The sequence below is a fragment of the Hippocampus guttulatus genome, chromosome 20, assembly GCF_054856545.1.
Source record: "Hippocampus guttulatus isolate MCC_2025c chromosome 20, RoL_Hgut_1.0, whole genome shotgun sequence".
Classification (NCBI taxonomy): Eukaryota; Metazoa; Chordata; class Actinopteri; order Syngnathiformes; family Syngnathidae; genus Hippocampus; species Hippocampus guttulatus.
The window spans coordinates 11181736-11208747 of NC_141280.1; the positions used below are offsets into that span (position 1 = coordinate 11181736).

Here is a 27012-nt window from a genome sequence, read left to right on the forward strand (position 1 = left end):
CTTCGGAAAACAAGCATGTTCCCCTCACACCCCTCACCCCCCTGTCATCGCACCACACCCCCTTAGGAGGGCGAGCCCTACCATCTGAGAAGGGCTGAGATAATATAATGAACACATTTTAACTTCAACTAAACATCACTCCTAGAGGATATGTTTATCGCAAGATCTACTTATTCTGTTTTTAACCCCCAAAGCTGCCATCTGTATTCCTGTATGTCGTGTAATATAATGTTACAATTACTGTATGTTTAAGATAAGATAGAAAACTTTTATTAGTCTCACAAAGGAGAAATTCCCAATTCACAGCAGCAAAATTATGAAAGGAAGAAGTAGAAGAGCAAAATATAGGAGCTGCTGTAAAGGCAGCCACTCTCGCGGCGCCAGCTTGAAGTCAAAATAACAAAATAAGAATGTTCTAAGAATTTTCTCTTAAACTGATTTTATCATATTTCAGGTGGAGGATGCCTGTGCAGAGGGTCAGGAAAAAGAACATCAAGATGACAAGAAAATTCAAGCAGAAGACAATGCTATTGAGATGTCTGAGGACTTTGATGGCCAAACACATGATGGTGATGAGCATGATGCTGGTATGTCGATTTGTGCCTCACAGCACTGTATATGTTTATTTGGAATACAATTCCGCGAGCACTTCGTAAATTCCAACCTCTCTGACTTACAGATGATGATGAGTCGGATAAAGACACTGACCAGGAGGAAGAGTTGGATAAAAAGATGGGTGAACTGGGTGATGGACAGACAGATACTCTTGATGAGAGAATGTGGGGTGGGGATGAGGAGGACGATGATGATGATGATGATGAGGGAGGAAGTGACAACGAGGAAGAGTCTGGCCAAGGCATGGACCAGGTACTTCATTCTTAATGAAACGTCTTTTCACAACTACTCTCAGGCAGATGAAAATGTGAGGCACGCTCTGGAGAAAATTATTGAGAGCCCTCTAATTGAATCTATTACGCAGTAATAGGAGTTGAGCTAAATACTAGAGATGCTCTTAAATTAAAAATATTACCTGAAACAGAAAATGACAATGAAGATATGACAACTCAGCACAACTCAACTGTATTTATAGAGCACTTTCAAACAGCCATCGCTGCATACAAAGTACTGTACATGGAGCAACTAACATATAATAATAATAATAATACATTTTATTTATAAGCACCTTTCAAGACACCCAAGGACACTTTACAATAACAAAAAACACAAAACAATACGGGTTGAGCAGCGGCAGCCAAAACGCGCCAGCGTTCACTCAACCCGAACATATACAACAGTAAAGCAATAAATCAGTAAAAAAGATGGTAGAAATGACCAAACAGTAAAACTAAGATCAAATCTGAGTCATGCGAGTCAAATGCCAAAGAATACAAGTGAGTTTTGAGGCAGGTTTTAAAGATGGTCAGTGAGGGGGCTTGCCAAATGTTCAGTGGGAGGTCATTCCAGAGAGAGGGACCAACAATGGAAAAGGCTTGATCCCCTCTGAGCCCCCGTTTCGTTCTTGGTACTTCTAATAATGTCTGGTCCGCAGACCTGAGGCAGATGTGTATGTAGGGGCGGATGAGCTCAGAGAGGTAAGGTGGCGCGAGGTCATTTAAAAATTTGAAAACAAATAATAGGATCTTGAAAAGAACTCTAAAATGTAAAGGGAGCCAGTGAAGGGATGCCAGAGTAGGAGTTACTGTATGTGCTCCCTCGTTCGAGAACCAGTCAAGAGGCGAGCAGCAGCATTCTGGACCAGCTGTAGACGCTTAATGGAGGATTGGCTGACTCCAAAGTAAAGTGCATTGCAGTAATCGAGCCGGGATGTGACGAAGGCATGAATTACTGTCTCAAGGTGCTTTTGAGAAAGGAGAGGTTTTACTTTAGCCAGCTGCCTGAGATGAAAGGAGCTGGATGACAATGAAATCTCTCTCTCGCTCTCATGGGGTGTGGGAGCGTGACGCTTGGGGTGGAGAACTTGATTGTGTTGTACCTGTAAATTTCTAAAGACTAACCGTGTTGATCAGATTCGACTTTGATCCCCCTTGAAACATTAAGTGTGAAGTGGCCATAGACAACACTTTGGGGACCCCTCTGTACATGGAAGAAAAAACACAGTGGGTCATATGTGAAGGGCTTGAATTTGGCAAAAGTAATTTTCAATAAAAGTCCTGAAAATTAATCAATAAAAATCAGGCATCGCTCTTGAATTGTTGTTCAACAGAATGATTTTCAAAGCCAACTTGTGACTGAAAAATACAGTAACAAACAAAACAAAAAAGCTAAAAAGAAAATAAAATCAGTTGGGCGTCAGGCCCTGCAATGTGCTTCACTGGTTCTGTGTGAGAACAGCTTTGACAAGGACCTGTTGGACTTTCAAATTTTCTTTCATTTCCAATCCAAAAATTGGTGTTGCTAAAATGTATTTATGAACGGAAATCTCTTCATCAACTTTCAGACGTTTTAGTTTGCACACAATCAAACCAGTTAGTCGTTTTGCTGCTCTGCTGCTCCACATGGTCAAAGTTAAATTGGGAACTACAAAGTGATGCATGACATACTTCGTCCAGATTCGGTCACTCCAAACTAATCACTGGTCATAGAACCATAAATGTTCTCCCTCACGCTGTCACTTTAACTATGACTTTAAGGAGTTGTTTTTAGAACCTTCATACCTCTCCTTGTTGTTTAGGGTGAATCTGTATTAGCCGCAAAGGATGACCACTTAGATGCCGCCGAACCTGACAAAAACAAACAGGACAGTGATGACAAGATGGACGCTGAAGAGAAAGACAAAATCAACGAGCAAGGAGATGAGGTAATCATCTGACCATGAAAATGGTCAGTCGAACAAGTAGTGGCCTTGGGACAGCAGACCTTTGCTGTCGTCGATGTTCTTAGCTCACATTGTTTATGAACTTCAAGGACACTGTCTGACACCCATGCCAGTACAGTACACCAGTGTTTCCCAACTGCGGGTCCAGGCACATTGCAGAGGGTACAGGAAAACATTCAATTTTATTTCCCAGAGCATTAACTTCTTGCACAACCACGCCAAAATCACAATAGCCACGTGTCTCATAAAAGCTCAGATGGCTGATGAAAAGTAAAACTCCTTTAGTAGCTCTGGATATTATTGATAAGTACTTTGTTAATGGGATTTAAAGGTCATGTGCCTGTTTAAAGAGAACTTGTTTGAAGGAGTTCCACAGTTTTGTTTTTTTAAAGTATGAGTGACATATAACCGTCAGGGTTTTTTTCTTAGTTTGGATTCCATTTTTTAATTGATATTTTTATTAAAGGCAACATAAAAAGCCTTTGAATTAAATGTTCAAATTAAGGATGCCAAATAAAATGATTTTCATTTCATAATCAGTTGTATTCCGTTCTACTTTTGGAGAATCATCATGTATAAGTCAAACGAGTAGTCATTGTACCACAAAAATGTTTTTTTTGGTGGGAGGGAGGGTTATTTGTTTATTTTGGGGCCACCACTGAAGGTGTTTTAATAATCCGAGGAGATTATCACGAAGTGCTAATTAGAAACGCAAACACTCATGTGCGCATACAAACACACGCACACACATCCCCAAATGTCTGTGTAGTGATAAGATAAGATAAGAAAAACTTTATTAGACTCGCAGTGGAGAAATTCCCGATTCACAGCAGCAAAGTTACGAAAGGAAGAAGTAGAACAACAAAATATAGGAGCTGCTGGAAAGGCAGCCACTCTCGCGGCGCCATTTTGAAGTCAAAATAACAAAAATAATGAATGTTGATCCGTGTTTTATCCAATGCATTTCAATAAAATGTGAATTTTGGTTATTCGTGAGGTGGGTCAGTCCCTATCCCCCGCAAATAGACGGTGTCGACTATACTGTATAGTAAGTAAAAATGTTGTTTTAATAGGCTGCATCGAATGTTCGATCTTTTGATTGAATCGGTGATCGTTTTTTTTTTTTAACTCTGTGATCGGCTCCAAAATCCTGGTTGTGGAACACTTAGTTCTAATGTGTTCGTGTCTGTGCAAACAAAGAGGATTTCACTAAAGGCAGTATTTATGTTTGGCATTTAAATTGTGTATTTTGAGACATTCAAGTGTAATATGATGTATCTTGTTATATTTCCAAGGTACAATAAAATTGGCATGGATCGCATTGGGTAGCAGCTCCTTCGTGCCCAGGGACCAAATTCTAGTTTTGTGTCATAGCTAATATTTTTGCCACCTTACTTTTTGTGACTTTGTGACACAGATCATTTCAAACTTCATGATGTCATTACCGGTACTTAGATTCTCTGCATGTGATCTTTACTGTGTCTCCTAGAGAGAGTTTGATGAGAATGAAGTGGACCCCTATCATGGCGAGCAGGATAAGAACCCTGAACCCGAGGCAATCGATCTGCCTGAAGATCTTAACCTGGACCAGGATGACGAGATGGAAGACAATGGACAAGATGAAGGTGATGGTGAGTCTTGTACTTTGATGAAGAACACATCAGCCCATCCATCCATTCATTATCTGAACCGCTTTATCCTGTTTGCATGTTCTCCCCGTGCCTATGTGGGTTTTCTCTTGAGTATTCCGGTTTCCTCCCTCATTCCAAAAACTTGCGTGGTGGGTTAATGGAACACTCTAAATTGTCCCAAAGTGTGGTGTCATTGGCTGGCAACCAGTTCAGGATGTCCCCCGCCTACTGCCTGAAGTCAGCTGGGATCGGCTCAAAAACGCCGACAATCCTCTTGAAGATAACGCGGTTTAGATATTGGCTAAATGGATGGATTTTCTTAACATTGTTCCTACCGTCTCCATTTTAATATTACTATTGTTGTTATTGATGTTTTGTTTTTTTAGAAGAAAATCCATTTGACATTGACAATGACAAGGAAGTGATCGAAGAAGGACCGAAAGAGGGAGATGAAGAAGAGGGAGATGAGCAGATGGAAGAAGACAAGTCAAACCAAAAAGAAAAAGACAACAGAGAACCAGAGTCACAGAGTGAAACAGAAAAGAGCGAAGCCAATACAAAAACGGAAGACAGCGAATCCCAAAAAGATGAGAATCTCTCTTTCCCAAAAGAGGAAGGTCCCTCTCCTAAGGTGGGAATATCATCTGCTTTGTCTGATTATTTCATTGCTTGTATTCATGATGAGACATGATAAAACATCCATTACTGCCTGAAATGTTTCATGAAAGAGGGGCATTTCCACTCTCTGCTTGAAACTCTACTCATGGAATGTTTACCATGTATTTGTTGTCATTATCTGTGACTGAGGTCTCTGTTCATATAATTGGCAAGGAAGTAATTCATTTTTCTATTTTTCTCTGATGCAAGTAAGTGCTTTACTAGTTACTGACATTGTTTTGACTCATAGTCTGACAATTCCTCAAGTCATTGCAATTGAAAGACCACTTTAAGAAGATGACGTTAAGTTTTCTTTCAATATGTGAAACAAAAAAAAAGCAAACAAACAAAAATGAAAAGTCATCCTGCACTCACATAAAACATTGTCCTCACATAAAGTGAAATACTGCGCATAATGCATAAAACAGAAACTGACACTGTGTGCGCGTAATGACCACCTCCCAACCCCCCCTTCCCTATTGGCACAGGAGGAGGCTGATGGTATGGATGATGCGGAGGATCCATTGGAGTCAGCTGAGAGGAAAGAACATACCACTGATGGGCAAACCGGAGAGCAGAATTTCCAGAGTGATACTGCTGTGGAGCTGGCTGGAGAGGCATCAGAGAGAGACCAAGCAAAAGAGGTGCGCCATGTCTTCAGTGTGGTTTTAAACTTAAGGTCATTTACCATTGTGAGGAGCAGCAAATTCCCTGATGAGTAGGTTTATAAAAACTGCACCATTTATCAAGTACAGTCAAACCTCGGTTTTCGAACGTCTGTTCTCGACCAAATTGGTTTTCAACCAATTTCGAGTTTTTTGTGCCTCGGATCACGACTGAAAATCGATTCTCGACCAAACTGAGCGCACATGAATGCACCACTCGACTCCTCTCGCCTTCCTTACACGAGGAAGTGACGCTTCCTCGGGTAGACGAGGAAGTGACGCTTCCTCGTGTAGCATTCCATTGTGAGTAGACGTGTTCAATAAATATTACAAAAAAGCGTCCAATTTGAGCGGGCGTGTTCAATAAGGATTTTTAAAAAAGCATCGTGTTTGTTGACATCTTCACAAATCGGACTGTTATTTCTGCATTGTGTATCAGCCCCTAATCATGTCAACAAAGAAAGCAAGTGGAAGTAGTCCAGCGGGTGGAAAAAAAGAGGAAAATAGTGTGCAAAACTATTGAATTTAAGAAGGTTTGATTGCGAAATATTAATCAGGTGTACGTCTATCTGTGTTGGCTAAGGAGTTCGGCATGCCGAAATCGACGATCAGCAGCATCCTAACAAAGAAAGACCATCTTAAAGTCACTGATGTGGCGAAAGAATCTCGTGTGTTGAGCAAAAAAAGGTCACAAATATTAGAGGAAGTGGAGAAACTTTTGCTTGTTTTCATAAATGAGAAACGGCTAGCAGGGGGCAGTCTTAGCCAAGGTACGATTTGTGGCAAAGCAAGACAATTTATTGGAGATTTGATAAGGATTGCTCCTGAAGAATTTGATTTTAAAGCAAGCAGAGGATGGTTTGAAAAGTTTAGGAAAAGAAGTGGGATACACTCCGTGATTCGTCATGGGGAGGCAGGCAGTTCAGACAAGGAAGCTGCCGAAAAGTTTAAAGCTGAGTTTGAAAATCTCATCAAGGTTGATTCAGGTCCATCAATTTGACATTCAGACATAAAACACAAGGAGGAGACAGGAGACTCAATTCTGGTACCGGGGGGAACGAGGAGAAGCGTTAGGTTTCAGTTCTCTGCACGTCACCCAAGGATCTCCCCGCACGCTCTCTCATTTATTGGGAATCTAATACATGGGTGTGTCCAACCTAAAGGATGAGGGCTGTTGAAGACACACTGAACTTGTTTGACAAATGAAAATTACGTATGTGTTCAATCATTACAAAAACACTAAGTTGCAGCTGGTGTTGACAGTTCCGTCCACGTCCAACCGTGCTCTTGTTTTGTCTTAATACTTATCTCTTTCCAACCACTTTCTCGAAAAAGTGGTTGCATCCCTCAACTGCCACCCAGTGCACGAAGCATTCTTATATTATAAATATGAGCATATCTTCATTAAAAACGTTATACAGTGAAACTCCTCTACAACGAAACCTACATGGTCGAAAATAACCCCTAGTATGAAAAAATCTACATGCATTAACACCATTCCCACTCTCCTGCTCCACATACAATGAAAAAAACCCCTGTTCCGTGATACGAAATCTTTTTCCCTGCTCTTGCCTCGCAAAGAGATTCACTACAACAAAGTCTAATCCAACAGCGACTTCTACTGCTTCGTTCGGAAACGGCAACAGCAACCACCACACTGGTTTACACAGCTCCGAGCTTCCTGAACGCAACATATTCATAGCTGCTCTGCCATTGGCTTACCGAGCATCATCCTGGCCTCCGATTGGCTAAGAGGGACCTCACTATCTATGTGTGTAGATACTGTAGCTAGATCCGTGGAAGATAGAGTGGAATGCATCCGATTAGCTGCTCAATGTAAATTGCTTGTGGCTCGACGGACAGTCAAATAAACGAACGTTTCCTGGAATGCTTTACTTGTTGTCATGCTAAATACCTTAAGCTAACTGGAGCGCGAATTAGAGAGAAGGCGAGTTCCATCGCGCCCTGGCCATCGAGGACTACGAAGCGTCCCGTGGCTGGCTTTAAAAGGTCATTGCATGACATCAGCTGAGCAACGCTGTCTTGGGTGCCGATCGAGGGTAGGTCGGGTAGAGACAGTGAGATGGTGGAAAGAAAGGCCACCGGGTCCAGGAAGTCTTTGTCATTGTTAGATTCAGACGCAGCATGAATGTTGCATTGCTAAAATGGCTACAAAACGGACCTTTGGATGTCAAGCAGCTAAGACAAGAAGTGCTCTGACGCTGGAAGAGAGGGTAAAAGTGATCAAAATGAAAGACGGAGGAAGCAAAATAAAAGACATTATCCAAGAAATTGATGTAAGTGAATGCTGATCGTAAATTTAGCAATTTCTTTCCACACTGACTATAAAAAGTGTCAAATAAGTGTGTGCTCATCCTTATGCACGATTGGAATAAAGAGTACACATACGTTTGTGTGTGTGTGTTTACATCTGAGATCAAATTTGCTACAGTGAAAAATTTCTTGCTGCAAACATGATTTCGTTGTAGAGGAGTTTCACTGTATTTCTATTAAAACCATACACGTGCTTCATTGCAAGCATAATCAATTTATCATTCATAATATGCAAATGTATGATAACTAAAAACAATCAACCTAACAAAGTCAAGATGGCGCCCGAGTAGGCAGCCGTCGGCAAGTGCTCTCATGAGCCTTGCTTTTTTTGTTGTTGTTTTTGTGTTTGTTTTATCACTTTGTGTTTGTTATTACGTCGTGTGGACCTGATGTGGACTTTTTTCAGCATTTTTGGCCCCGACATTTATCAAGGAGGAGACTCTGTGCTTGGTGGTTGCGCCTTCTCGGCAGCATGGGTATACCAGCACTGTTTTTGACTGGGAGGAATGTCGGCGGCATTTGACTGTCGTTGCTGGACAGTCCCGGGGCGCTTGTGTCTTGCGCCTGTAATGGGCAGCATTTTTCACGGTCCCGCTTTGTTCAGCGGAGAGATCGGTGCTGTTGAACGGTCTGCGGCTGGATGGATGTAAGGCTTGAGGAGCCGACGATGAGAAGAAAGGAGCGTTAGCGCGGAGCGCCGATGCAGATATGGAACTGGGAGTCGCGGCTTGGAGTTTGAAGCGGATTACGTGAGACAGGAGAAGTGAACTAATCTTTTTTCGTCAATGGACGCTACAGCTTCGAGTTTGCTTTCAAAACTTAGCTTGTAGCAGACGTGTGCACATTTTCAGTATGACGTCTCTGACCCACTGGTGAAAGGACACTTTGATCCTCTCCTCTTTCATCTATAACTGCTTCAGACAACAAAGTGTATGCAGAAAAGTGGTAAAGATCGCACGACTGTTTGTGTCCTGTGTTTTGTTATTTTGACTTCAAAATGGCGCCGCGAGAGTGGCTGCCTTTCCAGCAGCTCCTAGATTTTATTGTTCTAGTTCTTCCTTTCATAACTTTGCTGCTGTGAATCGGGAATTTCTCCATTGCGAGACTAATAAAGGTTTTCTTATCTTAAAGGCCGAGGAATATCTTCCCCGGCAAACTTTTAATATGGACGAGACTGGACTTGTGTGGATAAAGCGGTTCAGAAAATGGATGGAAGGATGTTACCTCATACCGTAGAGTAGAGTTGCAGAGAGAGATTCCATAGTTACAGCCATTACTTTAGGGTGTATTAGTTCAAGGTGTAAAATAATGTAATCTACAATTGTCACGATGAGATAGAGAGAGATGTTGAATTTTTATGTTACAATGTTAATGTTTATGTTAAAATTAGTAAAAATAAAACATACAAAATGTGTGTACAGTATTTTACATATCGTGTGCTCTCTTATTACATCTGTATACAGTTTATGGTGTAAAATAGTTAAAAAATGCTTTCAAAAAGTTTTCTAGACTTGGAACAGATTAAAATTTATTACATTGATTATAATGGGAAACATGGTTTCGGTTTTCGAACAGCCTTCTGGAACGGATTATGGTCGAAAACCGAGGTTTGACTGTACCTTATTTTCCGCACTATAAGGCGTAAAAGTATTCAACTTTCTCAAAAGCCGACCGTGCGATTTATAATGTGATAAAGTCTCTACATTCCCCATTGAGTTGGTTCCCTGTTAGTGTTTCTATTCCAACTAGTGGTGATTATTAGCAGGAACCAATTGTAAAGTAAAAGGGTTATCGACACTAATTGACATGCACATTCGCCAACACACACTCACACAACTACTTTGTGAGCTCTGCGCAGCCATAATGAAACAAAGACAATACCAAAAGCATCGTTAACTGCTGACTAAATGAAGGAAGAAGCAGACAAGCGAGACTTCTAAGCATATTTAGCCCCTTGTGGATGCGAGCCCACAAGGTTCATAACTTCATAACCTTTGTCTTCCATTCATTGTTTCGTAATGCCATTTGTATTTTTATGTTTCAAGTCCGCGTTTGTGACCAGTCCTCACGGGTTGCCAAGCAATAAACCCTGTATTTTTATGGACTTCCTGTCGTGATTCATGCTACATCCTGAAGGAGCTACATATGGATCAATATTCTGATTTCTTGAATGGTGTATTTTAAAAGTTCTATAAAGCACTTTGTTACAGCTGCAGCGGTGGTGAAGCCTCTATAGAAATAGTTGTATTGTATTCTCTTTAGCATAGCTCCATCTAGTGGATGCATCACGCAACCGCAGCCACTATTGTATCTTCTATTCTATGTGCCCTATATTGTGAAAACAGTTTTAAGGCCATTAATTGAAGGTATACTCTGAAGCGCCTTATCGTCCCGAAAATATGGTACATTGGTTATTTCATTTAAAAAAAATGATTGCATATATTTTCATGTACTACCTTTCGTAGGAGCATGGGACTGGAGCAGCTGATGCTTCCGTATCAGAAGGTCACCAGTCAAAGCTGACTGCAAGGATGCCTTCATATACACAGAAACATAACAGCACTCAGGTACAGTGTGATAAATGAGCTTGAATATTTGGAATTCTTTTTTTCACTCATGTTTTTACAAATCAGTTTTCAATAATGATTGTGTTCCAGAGCTTTAAAAGAAAACCTGGTCAAGCAGACAATGAGCGTTCAACGGGTGACTCCAATGAGCTTGTGAACAAGCGTCTTCGTACGTTGGAAAGCTCTCATGAGCAGACGCAAGAAAGCAGGCAAGGTGAAACCCAACAAGAGTCCGACCTATATGAGCATATCAAAGAGGGCGACATTGCCTACGATCGGCAAACATACGGTCAGTAGCAACTACATCTGAACAAAAATTGTTTGTGTGAAGTATGAAGAAATAATGAATATGTTGTGGTAATGATAGATGTCTTTGTTGAACGCTTCCAGATGTCGCCAATGCGAATCAGGAGGCAGCAGAGCATCGACAGGTCAAGGATGAGGAGGATCTTTCAATGGAAATAGAAGAACAAGATGATGACTTGCATGCTGCTGAAGTCCAGGAGCTGAAACATCAGTCGCTGGATACAGCTAAGGCCCTGCAGGAGCAAGGTGTTACAGCGTTCAGTATCCACCTGCTGACTGATACAATGCAAATCCTTTTTTGCTTTGTTTATGCATCTCTTTTATTCCCTACTCCTGAAACACCATGCCCCTGGCCTTGTTTAATCCTATTTGCATGACATTTGAAACTAATGCAAACCCAGCTCTTTGTGCTCTGTCATTCATTCACTGCCACCGTTGATGCAATGAGTTTCTTATTTTACTGTAAATGTGCTGTTTCCTTCAAAGAGATTATAGGGGTGTTCACACGGCACACATTTACACCGATGTATTTTGTGGAGCGGTCACACGTACAAAGCCGCTGAGCGTGTCAGCAGCGGCACAGCGTCGGTGCAGCTCCACTTGCGTTCACACGGCAGTTTCTGCAGCGGAGCAAAATGACAGAAAACAAATGAGCTGTCATGTTGGTTCTTTTTGAAACTTTTACACAACTCAAGCGACTACTCTACAGGCACGTCCTTCTCCTTCTCCGTGCCTTCTGCTCGAGAGTGACCGCCCTCGAAAACGTAAATCACTTCACTGACACTCAGAAAAGCAAACAAGTAATGCGCCAAACAGGAAATCACAAAATAAATTATATGGGGGGCGGGGGGTTGTGAACACACAACAAAGGAAAAAACTACACAAACAACTCCGAGACAGTCCAGTCTCCTACAAAAGGAAAGATGACATTTGGGGACTATTCCCCCCCGTTCTAGTTGAGATGGTATAACCCAAGAGGTGCTTGCTACCGTTACCAGCCAAGTCTTGTGTTGTTATTAAACAAACACATGACGTCCGACAGAGCACGAAAGCAACGCATTCTCGCCATATGTAATCAACTCTTCTCGAGCATTTGCTCTGGAGCAAATTTAACCCAGTTGCGTTCACACGTGCAAATTTACATCGGTGCTGCTTCGCAAACGAGCATTTGCTCTGGAGCAAATTTTTAAATCACCTCCCTGAGGTGGATCAAATTTGCTCCGGTGTAAGCTGTTTTCCGGGGCTACGCCGGAGCTAATTTGCACGTGTGAACGCTCGACTGGCGCAGCCCCGGCGTAGCACCGGAGCAAATCTTGCCGTGTGAACATGTCACGTGGTGCGGGATGGTAGTTGTAGGACCCCAAAAAGCAGGGAGGAGGAGGGTGGATTGACCAAAATGTATTTAACAAAAAATACACACAGGAGTACAATGGAAAAAACACGAAGTCGAAGTACTCAAAAATGCCTGGAAATCACAAGTATCAAACCAAATTACAGCAGGAAACAAAACATGACAGGAGCACATGTATGCTCACATACTCACAGCTCACAATGACCCAACAAAGACTGGCAGAAACTCAGGGAACTAAATACAAGCTAAGTGACGAGACAACGAGAAACACCTGGACAACACACAAAGGGTTGAGGGAGCTAATTGGTTACACACAAGGAACACTGATAACGAGAACAGGTGGCGAAAAAAGGGCACATGAGGAATCAAAACCAAACGTAACCAGATCGAAACATAACAGAACACCCCTTATATATCTATCCCGTTTTGCTAGCATGGCTTTATTTCAAAGTTAAAGTTTCTGGGACTTTTCGAAAACCTTTTTTTTTTTTTTTGTTCTTTTGTTTGTTTTTAAGCAGGTGTAGAGAATGTAGAGATGCATCTGCAGAGGCAAGAGAATGAAGGCAAAGAATGGGAGCGTGGCAGGCATTCCAGAGATGCCAAGGAAGCCGAGAAAAATTCAGAATCAACCTTTCACACACTGACCGAGATGCTCGTAGGCACAATGCAGGTGCGTGATTTATTTGTGACTTGTATGTTGTTTTTGACACACTTCTTTGAAATGACACTATATATATATATATACCGTATTTTCACGACCATTCGACGCACCGTATGGTTGGGCGCAGTCTCATTAATGGGTGCTATTTCTGTATTTTACACATAGACAAAACGCACTGTATTATTGGGCGCAATTTTAAAGTGGTAAAACATACGCCAGCTTAAACATACGGCATGCATGCGCGCACGCTAAAAACACGTTAGCTTGTAGCATACGGTAGCATGCCAAGACATACAGATACAAGCTAAAAACACGTTTTTAAAAAGGCAACGGAAAACTAAGTTCCGTTGTATTTTATTTGGCCATCGTACAATGTACTCACGTTTTTCGATCAATCATCACCCAGAAATCCATCAAAGTCCTCATCCTCTGTATCAGAATTGAACAATTGTGCAAGTACCGGTAATCCATCAAAAACGCCGTGTTCCCTCTCGTTGTCAGTCACTCTCATTGCCATGTGGCTCCACAGAAATGATGCCGGCTTTGCCAAAAACTCGAACAACAGTGCAAGCAGACACGTTCGTCCAAGCAGCCACAATCCATTCGCAAATTGTGGCGTAACTCGCCCGGCGCTGCCTCTCACTCTTTGTAAAGTTGTGTTTGCCATCGATCAATCATTGTTCCCATGCCGTTCGCAACTTTACTTTGAACGCCCGGTTGATGCCGATGTCCAGCGGTTGGCGTTCTTTAGTTAAGCCTCCGGGAATAACGGCAAGCTCAGAGTTCATTTGCTTGACTTGGTTTTTCACCGCTGCTGTGAGATGGGCACGCATGCCAAAAGCATAACCAATGGCTTGAAGTTTGAACTGAGCTTCGTAGGCGTGTCTCTTTGTAGAATTTATTTTCGGGGGTTCTTAGAAACCAAAACCGAAGTTGTTTTGCAACAATGCACATAGCCACACTCTATACAGGTGTTGGTACCTGCTTGTAGCGTCCCTTTAGCGTCCACTTACACGCCCACCCTTCACTGATTGGCCGACTTCTTTGCCGCATGCCTGTCCACAGTCACTTCCGCCTTTTCTCTATATAAACAGCGTGTCGGCTGTCAGTCCGGTTTTGGAACTCAGCGCATAGACAAGACGCTCCGCATCATAAGGCGTCCTGTCCATTTTGGAGACCATTTTAGACTTTTAATGGCGCCTTATAGTCGTGAAAATACGGTATATATAAATACTGTATATATATCAGCTCATTGGATTCCATGATCGTTACGGTAGGGATCGCCCTCAGTGCTGCATTCACACTTTCCATGAGACTTTCAGGTGGTACTTCACATAGCCGTTGTAATCGGTTTCTAGGTTGCCCAGCTTTCATTCTCGCCATGATCTTAGATTTCAGGTCAGTTGCTGCCTCGCTCAGCATTTCATTCATTGGGGCTGGCCTCCCAATCTCATCATCTGCATTCATTGGGGCTGGCCTCACAATCTCATCATCTGCATTCATTGGGGCTGGCCTCACAATCTCTGGTATGACCTCCTCCTCTGATCTGGCAGCCTGGGGCCCTTCACCATGGAACTTGCGTTGTACCTCAGTCACCTCCTCTACATGGATGACATAAAGCTGTATGCTAAGAGCGAAAGGGACATAGACTCCCTGATCCACACAACCAGGATCTACAGCAGTGATATCGCGATGTCATTCGGGCTTGAGAAATGTAGTCGGATGGTGACTAAGAGAGGAAAGGTAGTCCGCACTGAAGGGGTCTCACTCCCTGAAGGAACAATAGCAGACATTGAGGACAGCTACAAGTACCTCGGTATACCACAAGCCAATGGCAACCTCGAACTGGCAACAAGGAAAGCGGCTACGGCCAAATACCTCCAGCGAGTGAGGCAAGTCCTAAGAAGCCAGCTCAATGGCAAGAATAAGGCAATAAACAGCTATGCCCTGCCAGTGATCAGATACCCTGCAGGAATAATAAGGTGGCCAAAGGAAGAGATTCAGACCACGGACATTAAGACCCGAAAGCTCCTAACCATGCATGGACGGTTTCATCCCAAATCCAGCACCCTGAGACTGTACGCAAGCCGAAAGGAAGGAGGCCGGGGACTAGTGAGTGTGAGAGCCACTGTCCAGGATGAAACATCCAAGCTCCATGAATACATCAAGGAGAAGGCTCCAACGGATGACGTACTCAGAGAATGTCTCAGACAATGGGGAACAGAGGATGAGATGCTGGAAGAGGGACCATCATGGGAGGACAAGCCCCTACACGGGATGTACCACCGGACCATAACTGAAGTGGCTGATCTCAAGAAGTCCTATCAGTGGCTAGAGAGGGCTGGCCTGAAGGACAGCAGAGAGGCACTCATCCTGGCTGCTCAGGAGCAGGCCCTGAGCACCAGAGCCATTGAGGCCCAGATATACCACACCAGACAAGACCCAAGGTGTAGGTTGTGCAAAGAGGCACCTGAGACGATCCAACACATAACTGCAGGGTGTAAGATGCTGGCAGGGAAAGCCTACGTGGAACGCCATAACCAGGTGGCTGGCATAGTCTACCGAAACATCTGTGCGGAGTATGAACTGGAAACCCCAAGGTCAAAATGGGAAACACCTCCGAAGGTGGTGGAGAATGACCGAGCGAAGATCCTGTGGGACTTCCAGATCCAGACTGACAAGATGGTCATGGCGAACCAACCAGATATCGGGATCATAGATAAAGGGCAGAGGAAAGCCGTTGTAGTGGATGTAGCGGTCCCAAGTGATGGAAACATCAGAAAGAAGGAACACGAGAAACTCGAGAAATACCAAGGGCTCAGAGAGGAGCTGGAGAGAGCCTGGAAGGCAGTGGCGTGCGGTGAGGTTCATGGTTGGTGAGGCTGTGACTCCTTTAGTGTCACATTTACAAATATATAAAGCAAAAAGGGTCGCTTATTCAATTGGCTAAACATTATATTTGCGACATGCAGATATATGGCAAGCAGCACGAGCCAGTTGCATGTATCAACCCAGTTTGTGATGATTGCGCAATTCAATGCGCATTCAGAGGTGAGGCTCTGCCTCACCTGCCTCCCCTGGCCGCACGTCCCTGCTGGAAGGTAAAGGTGACAGTCGTGCCTGTGGTGGTTGGAGCACTCGGGGCAATGACCCCCAAACTAGATGAGTGGTTGCAACAGATCCCGGGAACAACATTGGACATCTCAGTCCAGAAATGTGCAGTGCTGGGAACAGCAAGGATACTGCGCAGAACCCTCAAGCTTCCTGGCCTCTGGTAGAGGACCCGAGCTGTATGAGGGACGGACACCACCCGAGGGGTGAGACGAGGATTATTTATTTATTTATCTATTTTTATAAAATACTGTATAGTGAATTTGATGTCATATTTCTGACTGCATACGTGCTTTTCCATGAGCCCCTCTCCACACCGCAAGGCCCCGGGTGTTCGCTTTTCCATTACACCTTTTCAGAGCCAAGCAGTTCGAATGCTTCGAGGGCTTCCAATGCCGCAGAGTGACGACGACGAACCGTTGATTCAGAGAGATGAATGACATGAATGAGAGTGGTGCTCTCCATTCAGGTTGAATGAGCGCTGGCAGCGAATGTTGCATGCCACTCGAGAAATCACGATCACATTATTGCATCCATGATACATGCGAAATTGTAAATATGGTCCAATATTGTTTTAAGACAAAATATGTGAAGACTATATTTTTGTCTTGATGGCTGCCTCGGAAATGGATTTCTCGTTGATATGTGAAAGCTTCTGTGTATTTAATGGGTTGTACTACGTCCCCCCATTATGCAACAAAAAATTCATATTTTGACTCACCCCCAAAACAGTGGCCAAAACTTGCCATTGTAAATGCTATGACACAAGCTTGCACCGTACAGTTGATCCTGCCCAAACGTTTTGGTGCGCCTGTTGTAACAGAAAAGCAAGAGAGGCAGAGTGGTGTGGTGTGGTACTGGGCCCAGTGGAGTGGTGTTGGGCTGTTTGGGGCCAATGGAAAAAGTGGCATATGTTTGTGTGTCCCCATTTTTTCAGAAGTTCGACAGAGACCCAGAGGACATCCGGAGGGAGCTGGAGTTGCAGTTGTCAATGTGGCACAAACTAACTCCAGGAACGCAGGAGGAGGTGTGTACCAATGTCTTCATCATGTAGTCTTGGCCAGCGGTCACCAATGTGGCGCCCCTGGGCACCTGGTAGCCCTCAAGGACTACATGTGTAGCCTGCGGGCTTATTCCAAAAATAGTCCACCAGTGATGAGACACTGTGACTCTCCAGGAATATTGTAGAAGCCATCATTTCAAAATGTGAACACTGGCAGATATTTATAAAGTGTGGCGAATTGATATTTACCCGTCTCATAATTATTGTGAGAAATTGCCAATGTGATCCATGTCTGCTCAATTTATTCTTCTTCTTATTATTGTCACCGACTTGTTTATAACCTTAATGGACAGGTTTTTTTTCTTTGTTGTCAAGGTGTTGGAAGGGTCTGATTTGGTGGCCTCCTTATTGCTTCAGACCCCCCGACCTCTTAACTGTAAAGCAGATGTGCTAACACATTCGCATTTTAAAAAGCAGGACTGCAATGCAGCCTTAGGGCCTGGATGCCTTGCTGTGATTCACAGAAAAATCATCTTAAGTTTATCACGCCATTTGCAGGAGAATTGTTTGAGTGATGGACCCAACCAATTGAGACGCTCTGGTATGACCGACCCCAGGAGACCATGATCACACCAGACATCCCATGAATATTACTGAACTGAAACGTTTTTTGAGAGAGGAATGTTCAAAATTCTTCCTGACCATTATGCGGATCTGATTTGCAAGAACGGTAAAAGATTGGTTGAGGTCAGCGCTTCCAAAGCAGGCTCATGCAGTAATAAAGTTCAATGGTTGACATGCATTTTCTCGTATGCACAGCTGTGCTTCGTAAGAACATGGTGACCTAAATGTTGTTGTGGTAGTTAAATAAAACTGCATGTGTATATTGTTGTGACTTGAACAAGATCAGATCATATTTTTGGACCATTTTATGCAGAAATCCAGGTAATTCTTCAGGGTCCACCTGCTGTTCCTTGAAACTGTTACTAAGTTTGAATTACTGATCACCTTCAACTGATTTGCGATCCAGGAGAGTGCAGCAGCATACATGTGGCGCCAGTACAAGACAATGACCTACCTACTCTCCCAACAACTGTCCGAGCAGCTTCGCCTTATTTTGGAGCCCACGCAAGCTGCAAAGCTCAGGTTGGTATGCCCATAACTTATTGCAGACTTTGACAGAATCTTACAAATGAAGTGTAATGTCTTCATCAAGCGACGGAAAACTTTCTATCGGAGCTTCAATCATTCAATCATTTCACTTGGTCATCTTTTGTGCGATCGTTTTCAATTTGCTATTCTCCAGAGGGGATTACCGCACAGGAAAACGCCTTAACATGAGAAAAGTGATCCCATACATTGCCAGTCAGTTCCGTAAGGACAAGATCTGGTTGAGGAGGACCAAGCCCAGCAAAAGAGATTACCAGATCTGCCTGGCTGTGGATGACTCCTCTAGTATGGTGGACAACCATTCCAAACAGGTAAGCCCTGCTCTTCGTTTGCACAGTCCATCCATACTTTTTCAGCTTTTCCGGTGAACGTCTTCCCAAAACAGCTCATCAACTATGGTTGATCTATATTGTCTTGTAATTTTATACCTGCCTGTTCAATTGAAAGAAAGTTTTGATGATTGTAGATTATGTTTGTGTTCCACATAACATTTTAAGACAGAACCAGTTTTTACTTGAATTGTTGTGTTCTTAATTTAAGTACAGTATTCATTTTCCAATAGGTCACTTGTTGGAATTAAAATTGTATCCCTTTATCCGTTGTATGATACACAGCAACATATCAGCACTGTGCTATTTGCATTATGTGTGTCAACTTCTTGGCAACATTCGGCCCAGGACACACGTCTATCCGGTGGAACCATTTCATAGATACAGGGCAAAGGGGCCCCCACATCAAGCATAAAAGACTGCTGATATCAGGTCACTTAACCATATTTTCTGCACTATAGGGCGCTTAAGATTATAAGGCGCACCTTCAGTGAATGGCCTATTTTAAAAATGTTTTCATATAGAGGGCACACTACATTATAAGGTACATATAATCGGGGTTGCAGTTGCGTTATGCATCCACTAGATGGAGATACAAAACATCCATCCATTTTCCGAACCGCTTGATCCTCACTAGGGTCGCGGGAGGTGCTGGAGGCTATCCCAGCCGTCTTCGGGCAGTAGGCGGGGGACACCCTGAATCAGTTGCCAGCCAATCGCAGGGCACACAGAGACGAACAACCATCCACGCCCACACTCACACCTAGGGACAATTTAGAGCGTCCAATCAGCCTGCCATGCATGTTTTTGGAATGTGGGAGGAAACCGGAGCACTCGGAGAAAACTCACGCAGGCCGGGGAGAACATGCAAACTCCACACAGGGAGGCCGGAGCTGGAATCGAACCCCGTACCTCTGCACTGTGAAGTCGAAGTGCTAACCACTGGACTACCGGGCCGCCCCGGAATACAAAACAATATAGCTTTATTTCACAACCGCTGCAGCTGTAATAATGAGAACTGGTCACAAACACAGACATGAAACATACAGGTATAAATACAAGTGGCATTATGAAACAATAAATGAAGGACAACAGTTATGAAGACAATTGATTCAACAAAAAAGCACAGAAAACCTCGTGGGCTCACATCCACAAGGGGCTAAATATCCTTAGAAGTCTTGCATGTCTCCTTCTTCCTTCGTTTGGTCAGCAGTTAACGATGCTTTTGGTCTTCTCCTTGTTTCATAATGGCTGCTCAGAGCTCACAAATTGTTGGTTTGAGTGTGTGTTGGCGAATGCACATGTCAATTTGTGTCCGGCAGAACCCTTTTACGTTACAATTGGTTCCTGCTAATAATCATCACTAGATGGCATAGGAACACTGAGAGGGAAACAACACACACACACACACACACACACACACCCCCATTGAGTGTGTGTGTGTGTGTGTGTGTGTGTGTGTGTGTGTGTGGATAGATGTGCACACACACATATGTATATATGTCGAGAAAGCGAGGTACATATCAATATTAAATGTACACTACATAATACATCGTACACAATTACATGTGTGCGTGTGTGTCTATGTGTATGAGAGCGATCACTGATCATTGCCACTTTTTTTTTTTTTTTTTCCTGACATGCACTGCTGTGTTCCAGCTGGCGTTTGAATCCTTGTCAGTGATTGTCAATGCTCTCACTCTGCTGGAAGTTGGACAAGTGTCTGTTTACAGGTATCGGCATTTCCTTGTACATGAGGTTGTTGTTTTTTAGCAGGATTAAAGAATTCATTATACACATAAATGAATAGATGAAGAAATAAATAAATACATATCACAAAAAAAAATAGACAGCACGATCCCTACTCAGAATTTAACTTTGGTGGAGCAGACCTAGACCAACAAACCATAAGATGAATTAACTGCAAGGAGAGATTCCACAAAACTTTGTACCTGTATTGCATGTGAATGTAATATAGTCTTGCTTTGTCCCCTACATAGTTTTGGTGAGCAGGTGCAGCTTCTGCACCCATTCCAGCAGCAATTCAATGATGATTCTGGAGCTCGGATCCTCCGATTGTGTACATTCCAGCAGAAGAAGACACGAATAGCTCAGGTGGGAATCATGCTTGTGCTTTCTGCTTACTAGGCAAAATATTGGAGATGTTGAAATATGAATTTACTGTTAAAGTCATTACAAAAATGATGAAGCGAGTCAATACTTTAGACACTCTCAGAGAGTTTACAATATACAGTATTTATGCTGCCGTAATCCTCTTTGAGTTTTGATAAAGCCCAATAAAAATTTGATTTATCATCATCATCAATGTTCCCTCTAAGTAAGCAATTGCGCGCCGCTTTCACTCTCTCGTCGCACAGCAAATGTGCGTTAAACATTTGGCATGGTGGTCCATGTGGGATGCACAATAATGAACCAACTACGCTACACTGAGTTAGGAAATTTAACACACTTTGTCCTGGTCTTATATTTGAGATTTTGAATACAGTGGTACCTCTACTTACGAACGTCTCTTCATACGAAATGTTCAACTTGCAAAACGCCTCAACGGGTAAATATTGCCTCTTGTTACGCAGGAAATTTCAAGATTCGAAAGATAAAAATACAGTATGGCCTGCAACTCGCAGCTCCGAGTTTCCTGAATGCAACATACAGTACTTCTAGCTGCTCTGCCATTGACTATTACCGAACATCATCCTGACAATCCCATTGGCTAAGAGGGACCTCGACCGTACATGTCTTTGTGTGTAGATGGATAAATATGTGTCTCTGCAGCATCCTCGTCATTCGCCCCTCGGGCCATGAGGCGTTCCAATAGTTTTACGTAAATGTGAATCACCCAGAAAAACTGTTCACCAGTCGGGCGATCGCTCACTATGCTGATGTTTGCCTTGGACATTTTCTAAGGGTTGTCAAAAGCAATACGCCAGGAAAAAGCCACTTCTGAGAGAGAACATGAACTAAAGAGGGCAAAAAAAAAACGATGAGGACGCAGTTAAGTTAAATGACCATAATTTTTATTCTTTGTTTGTTTACATTATGCACAACTCTCATTTATTGTGCAGCAATGGAATTGTAACATGTACTGTATTTGTTACATATTTTGATGCATTTTTATGCTTTAGAAAACATTTATGTCAGAATTTTGGGGGGCCTTGGAACGGATTAGGGCATTTACATGGAAAAAAGCGTCTCTACTTACAAAATTTTCTAGTTAAGAAATTTCTTCCCAAAACCAATTATTATCGTAAGTTGATGTACCATTGTATTAATATTTAGCATTTGTTAAAAAAAGATGCTTTTTAGAAATTTATTCTATTTCTTCAAAAAACCTCTTGAAGATTATCTAACAAGTGAAGCATTTCAACAATTACTATAATCAGTAATAACACTCAACATTTTGTTTACTTTTTCATCCACTTCATACTCATTCTCCACTTGATCATATTTTGATATTTAGAAAGCAAATATCAACGCCAAAATGTATTCAGAATTATTTTTAAAACTTCCCAGTTACTTACCGGTACATTGATGACTGGACAGTTCAACTTGGGCCGATTCACAACATAAAACTTTGCATAAATCCTCATCCAGTTCTTACAAACCAGGGCTAATTGTATTTATTTCAGTGATTTGCTCTTCTTTGATATATAAGTGCTTTGTCTTTTCATTATTTTTTTCTGGGGGGAGGGGGGGGGGGCATAGCGACATCATGTCCTGTTTAGGCAGGTGTGATACTGCCCTGGCCACGTGCGCATGTCTCATGTTGCTGACCGCGGCCCAAGGAATCCTCAGGGAGTTTGTGTGAATGCTCAGACGCATGCAAAATTAGCGGGAACATTGACCATCACTATCATCGTTAGTAGTAGTAGTAAGTTTGTAGTTAGTAGTTATTCTTAGTTGAAGTAGTAGTATAACTATTTCCGTGATTATTATTATTAGAGTCATCATTATGTTCATTTCAGTTACAGTATTATACTTTCCTATTTGCTTTGGTGTAGAACTGTCTTCTATACTTTTATACATGTGCTTATAAAATACAGTCAAACCGCGGTTTTCGAACATCTGTTTTTTGACCAAAAATTTCGCGTTTTTTATGCCTTGGATTACGACCGAAAATCGGTTCTCGACCAAACTGAGCGCACTTGAATGCACCACTCGACTCCTCTCGCCTTGCTTACACGAGGAAGTGACGCTTCCTCGGGTAGACGAGAAAGTGACGCTTCCTCATATAGCGTTCCATTGTGAGCAGACGTGTTCAACAAAGATTTTTTTTTTTTAAACGAGCGTGGGTTCGGTTTTCCAACAAATCGGTTTTCGAACAGCCTTCTGGAACAGATTATGGTCGAAAACCGAGGTATGACTGTATGGTGACTTTTGCATCGCTATTGGTGATCTGAGGATCGATATTGAAATATCAATTTTCACATACCTGCTCAAATAAAAAATATTGCTCCTTTTTATATTGCAGTCATTCAGTACGCACATTTCATTGACTATGTATTTATTTTGTGCCTCCTGTGCAGTTCCTAGAGAGTGCCACCAAGATGTTTCTTGCAGCACGAAAACAGATCTTTCGATCGACAAATTCAGGTGATTTCTCACACGGCCATCCATCCGTCCATCAATTTTCTATTCCACTTGCCTTCTTTTAAAAAAAGCCTCAGAGGGAACCGGAGCCTAGCTTAGTTGTCATACCAGAAATTTGCATAAACCCACAGTACACTCTCTAGTTCTGGTTCTATTTCACTTTGTGAAACGCATATGACTGGTTCAGTAATTCGGATACCTCAAATTAAAAAATATATAATTGTAATTTTTTTTCCCTACCTCCGAGAGCGAGAGAGAGATCGTGAAAGCGAAAGTATGCGCAAGCGAGAGAGAAAGTGAAGGGGTGATTGGTCTTGTCCGATAAAAGCAGCACGTCTCTCTTCGCCTCCTCATCGATACCGATTAATTGTCTTATCATAAAAGCATCGGCTGCGCGGGGGTAGCTGGCAAGCGGCTAGCTGGAGCCTAACCGCGGCTACACTGTCAGAGCGGCGTAAAGTGAGAGTTACACAAGTCTCTTTGTCTCTCTCAGAAGGCAATGCCGATGAATGTTAATCACTGTGTAGGGTTTTACTATTAAATATTTAAGCCAATACGTGTACTGCTGTTGTCTTTGTATCAGCTATGTAAAGTATAAATACAGTTTACATATTTTAAACATGCTAGTACCCACATACACTTACATGAAAATTCCTCGGGGGGGCGGCGGCAAACGCTCCATCGCGGTTTTTCACTTATCGTGGCAGGGTCCCGGTCCTCATTAAGCGCGATAAGTGAGAGAACGGTGTACTTATTTAATTATCTGATGTTACCCACCACCTAATTTGCCTTTCAACAGTTGAATAAGGGGGATACTGGGAGTACCTTTTTTTTCCCTTATTGAAAGCACCCCCCCCCCCCCCCCTTCACTCATCACGTAACAAAAGTCTGTGCTTTTCATCATGGTGTCCCTTGTATTTTGTGCCTTGAACCACATTGCGCTGCTGTCCTCTTCACAGAGACGGCCCAGCTACTGATCATCGTATCAGATGGTAGGGGATTGTTCCTGGAAGGAAATCAGCGAGTGATGGCAGCGGTGCAGGCAGCCCGCAGCGCAAATGTGTTCCTGATCTTTGTGGTACTTGACAATCCCAACTCACGGGTAAATTTTTTGTTTTGGTTGATAGTCCTTTTGTGTGTATATTTCTTTTCCTTACACAGTAGTTTGACAGATTTATGTTGTAGTTGGGTCTGGCTATTTCTGAATATACTGGATTGGTTCTTTGAGATACAAGCTAAATATGATCCATGATCATGCTCGTAACTCAAAACACTCATATTGAGGTGAATGGAATTATGTTCCACTCTTATCATGCTCTCTCTATATCGACAGTATTTACCCTCCAAAAGTATTAGAACAGTGAGGCTAGGGTTAGGTGAAAATAGAAATTCACCAATGCAATTCGACAACTTCCCCCAATTTTATGTCTTTGTTCTTGAAATATTTTGGGGGCGGGTTCCATTTTTTCCAGTTCATTTTCGCTATGGGGTTCAACTGTTAATACACAAATAGTTTAGATATACGCATTAGATATATGTCTTGCTCCATCTTCTGATCGAATCACTGATCAAGTGTCTGGGGTTTTTTTTTTAGTTGATGTTTTTAATTTATTTTTGGGGGGGATAGTGGGGAGCTGACTCCAAAAAATGGTTCATGTAGTCTAGTTTCTACAGAAGAAAATAGTTTGGAATAAGTATGGTATGAAGTTCAGAAATAGGAACTGTAGATTGTTTTTTTTTAAATGAAAACAATTGGTCCTTCGTTATTAAGCTGTTGTATTTTCCCCTTTGTATTTTTTTATTTAAGCATATTTTAATATGCGTACATTTATATTTTATAATTTGTATTTATTGATATACTTTTTGTTCTTCTACTTCTCCCTTTCATAATTTTGCTGCTGTAAATTGAGAATTTCTCCATTGTGAGACAAATAAAGGTTTTTTTAATCTTATCTTATATAAAATTGCCCATAATCAAGTAAAAATATATTTATCCAAATAATTGATTATTCAATATAGTTTTCAGTTGTATTCCCAAATAGTAAAATATTCAATCACTGCATCTCTACATCTCCCCTGTTGTATGGTCATATTTGTCACTCAAACCTTGTGACCAGGATGAACCCACAACAAAATTGCTCCTCAAATGATGTCATTGATTTGCAAAAAAAAAAAAAAAAAAAAGACTCTCAAGGGAAAAAAAACGTTTTTTCAAGCCTTGATCAAGTCGCAATAATTTTAGGATTGAATCATCGCTTGCAATATATCCACATAAAAAAAAGAGAACTTACTCATTAGCACACGACACAATGTGCATTGATGCTTTCTGTGGTGCTCTATTGCAGGACTCCATCCTGGACATCAAGGTGCCACTCTTTAAAGGGCCAGGGGAACTCCCAGAGATCCGCTCCTATATGGAGGAGTTTCCATTCCCCTTCTATGTCATCCTGCGAGATGTCAATGCTTTGCCAGAGACTCTGAGTGATGCACTAAGGCAGTGGTTTGAACTTGTCACAACTGCCGACCAGTGAAGGTGTTTTTACCCCCCCCCCCCCCAAGGTGATATTGTTAATGAAAGAAATCAAACTGTATTGCTAATTCATGACTTCAAAGAGAAAAAAAAGACGCTGCTGTAAATGTGTATTTTCTTAGATGCCGTGTCACAATTCTCAAATCGTTGTAGTTTTAACATTGTCTTTTTTTACACGGGGTGTTCTATTTCATTTTCAAATGAATCATGATTGCCCAAACTTGCAAGTTGGTTATGAAGTAGAAATGTAACAATGTTTTTTTTGGGGGGGGGGGGGGGGGGGGTCACCTTGTTGAAATCATGTGCTGTATTTTATTTTTGTGTATTATTTCAGTGAAGAGAATAATGAATGTTCATTGTGAACATACAGTTCAAGCTGTGCGATTTGGTTTATGTTAGTGGCCCACCACAAGCAAAACTCTCACGATAGCAGGTGGATTTTGGAAACTTAAAAGTGTGCCTTTGGGAAAATAAATGGCATGGCTCGGTGCTCCTCCGAGCTGCGTGTGCAGTCACAGCTGTTAGAATTGGAGGGAAATGACAGTTGGCGCATAGCTGCTCATTCATATTTTTTAGTTTTTGAATACGGTTCTGTTATTTAAACTCAACCACACCCTTTTTGCTCAATTGTGAGTTAAACCAATTGAGCAGGTTTTGCTCAACTGAAATGTAAATTACTGCTCTTTTTTCTTTCATACAGTATGTGTTTCAATAAAGTTTTAATTGTGAGCGCAATGGTTCTTCACTTGGGTTTGATCAAAATTGTACAAAGACTGTTATGATGTATTTTACCATAAAAGTAAAACGTGAAAGAAAATTCAAAATGACGGACTTCCTGTGGGTCCAGATGGCTACAAGAGACTTATTTGTAGGTCTTGTGCTGGAACACGTTCCCAAAAAAAAGCTTACACTGAGTCATATTTACCAGTGTTGCATCACCCTTTCTTTTGACAACATTCAATAAACCTTTGGGAACTGAGGGCGTTCATTGTTGAAGCTTTATCAGTGGAATTCTTTCCCATTCTTGCTTGATGTACAGCTTCAGCTGTTCAACAGTCCGGGGTCTTTTCAATGGGATTACAGGGCTGGACTGCAGGAAGGCCAGTGTAGTACCTGCAGCCTTTTAATACGAAGCCACGCTGTTGTAACAAAGTACAGAATGCGCTTTAGCGTTGTGTTGCTGAAATAAGCAGGGGCATGCATGAAAAAGACCTTGCTTGGACGGCAGCATACGTTTCTCTAGAACAGGGTCA

General features: G+C 42.2%; 1 protein-coding gene across 5 annotated transcripts in view; it reads left to right on the forward strand.

Moving 5' to 3' along the window:
- The window catches only part of mdn1 (midasin AAA ATPase 1), a 144270-nt gene extending 117782 nt beyond the window's left edge, over window positions 1-26488 (forward strand). For 2 of the 5 annotated variants that reach the window (XM_086100503.1, XM_086100505.1), the window contains exons 85-102: window positions 455-587; window positions 680-867; window positions 2693-2818; window positions 4326-4467; window positions 4854-5098; window positions 5613-5768; window positions 10589-10690; window positions 10781-10979; window positions 11081-11242; window positions 12863-13017; window positions 17057-17146; window positions 18153-18268; window positions 18429-18603; window positions 20281-20354; window positions 20622-20736; window positions 23166-23232; window positions 24189-24331; window positions 25575-26488. In XM_086100503.1, the coding sequence (XP_085956629.1) occupies window positions 455-587; window positions 680-867; window positions 2693-2818; window positions 4326-4467; window positions 4854-5098; window positions 5613-5768; window positions 10589-10690; window positions 10781-10979; window positions 11081-11242; window positions 12863-13017; window positions 17057-17146; window positions 18153-18268; window positions 18429-18603; window positions 20281-20354; window positions 20622-20736; window positions 23166-23232; window positions 24189-24331; window positions 25575-25760 (2574 nt within the window). In that variant the 3' untranslated portion in view covers window positions 25761-26488. The remainder of the gene's footprint in view (window positions 1-454; window positions 588-679; window positions 868-2692; window positions 2819-4325; window positions 4468-4853; window positions 5099-5612; window positions 5769-10588; window positions 10691-10780; window positions 10980-11080; window positions 11243-12862; window positions 13018-17056; window positions 17147-18152; window positions 18269-18428; window positions 18604-20280; window positions 20355-20621; window positions 20737-23165; window positions 23233-24188; window positions 24332-25574) is intronic. The other 3 variants (XM_086100504.1, XM_086100507.1, XM_086100506.1) reach the window with 2 other exon arrangements.
- The last annotated feature ends 524 nt before the right edge of the window (window positions 26489-27012 follow it).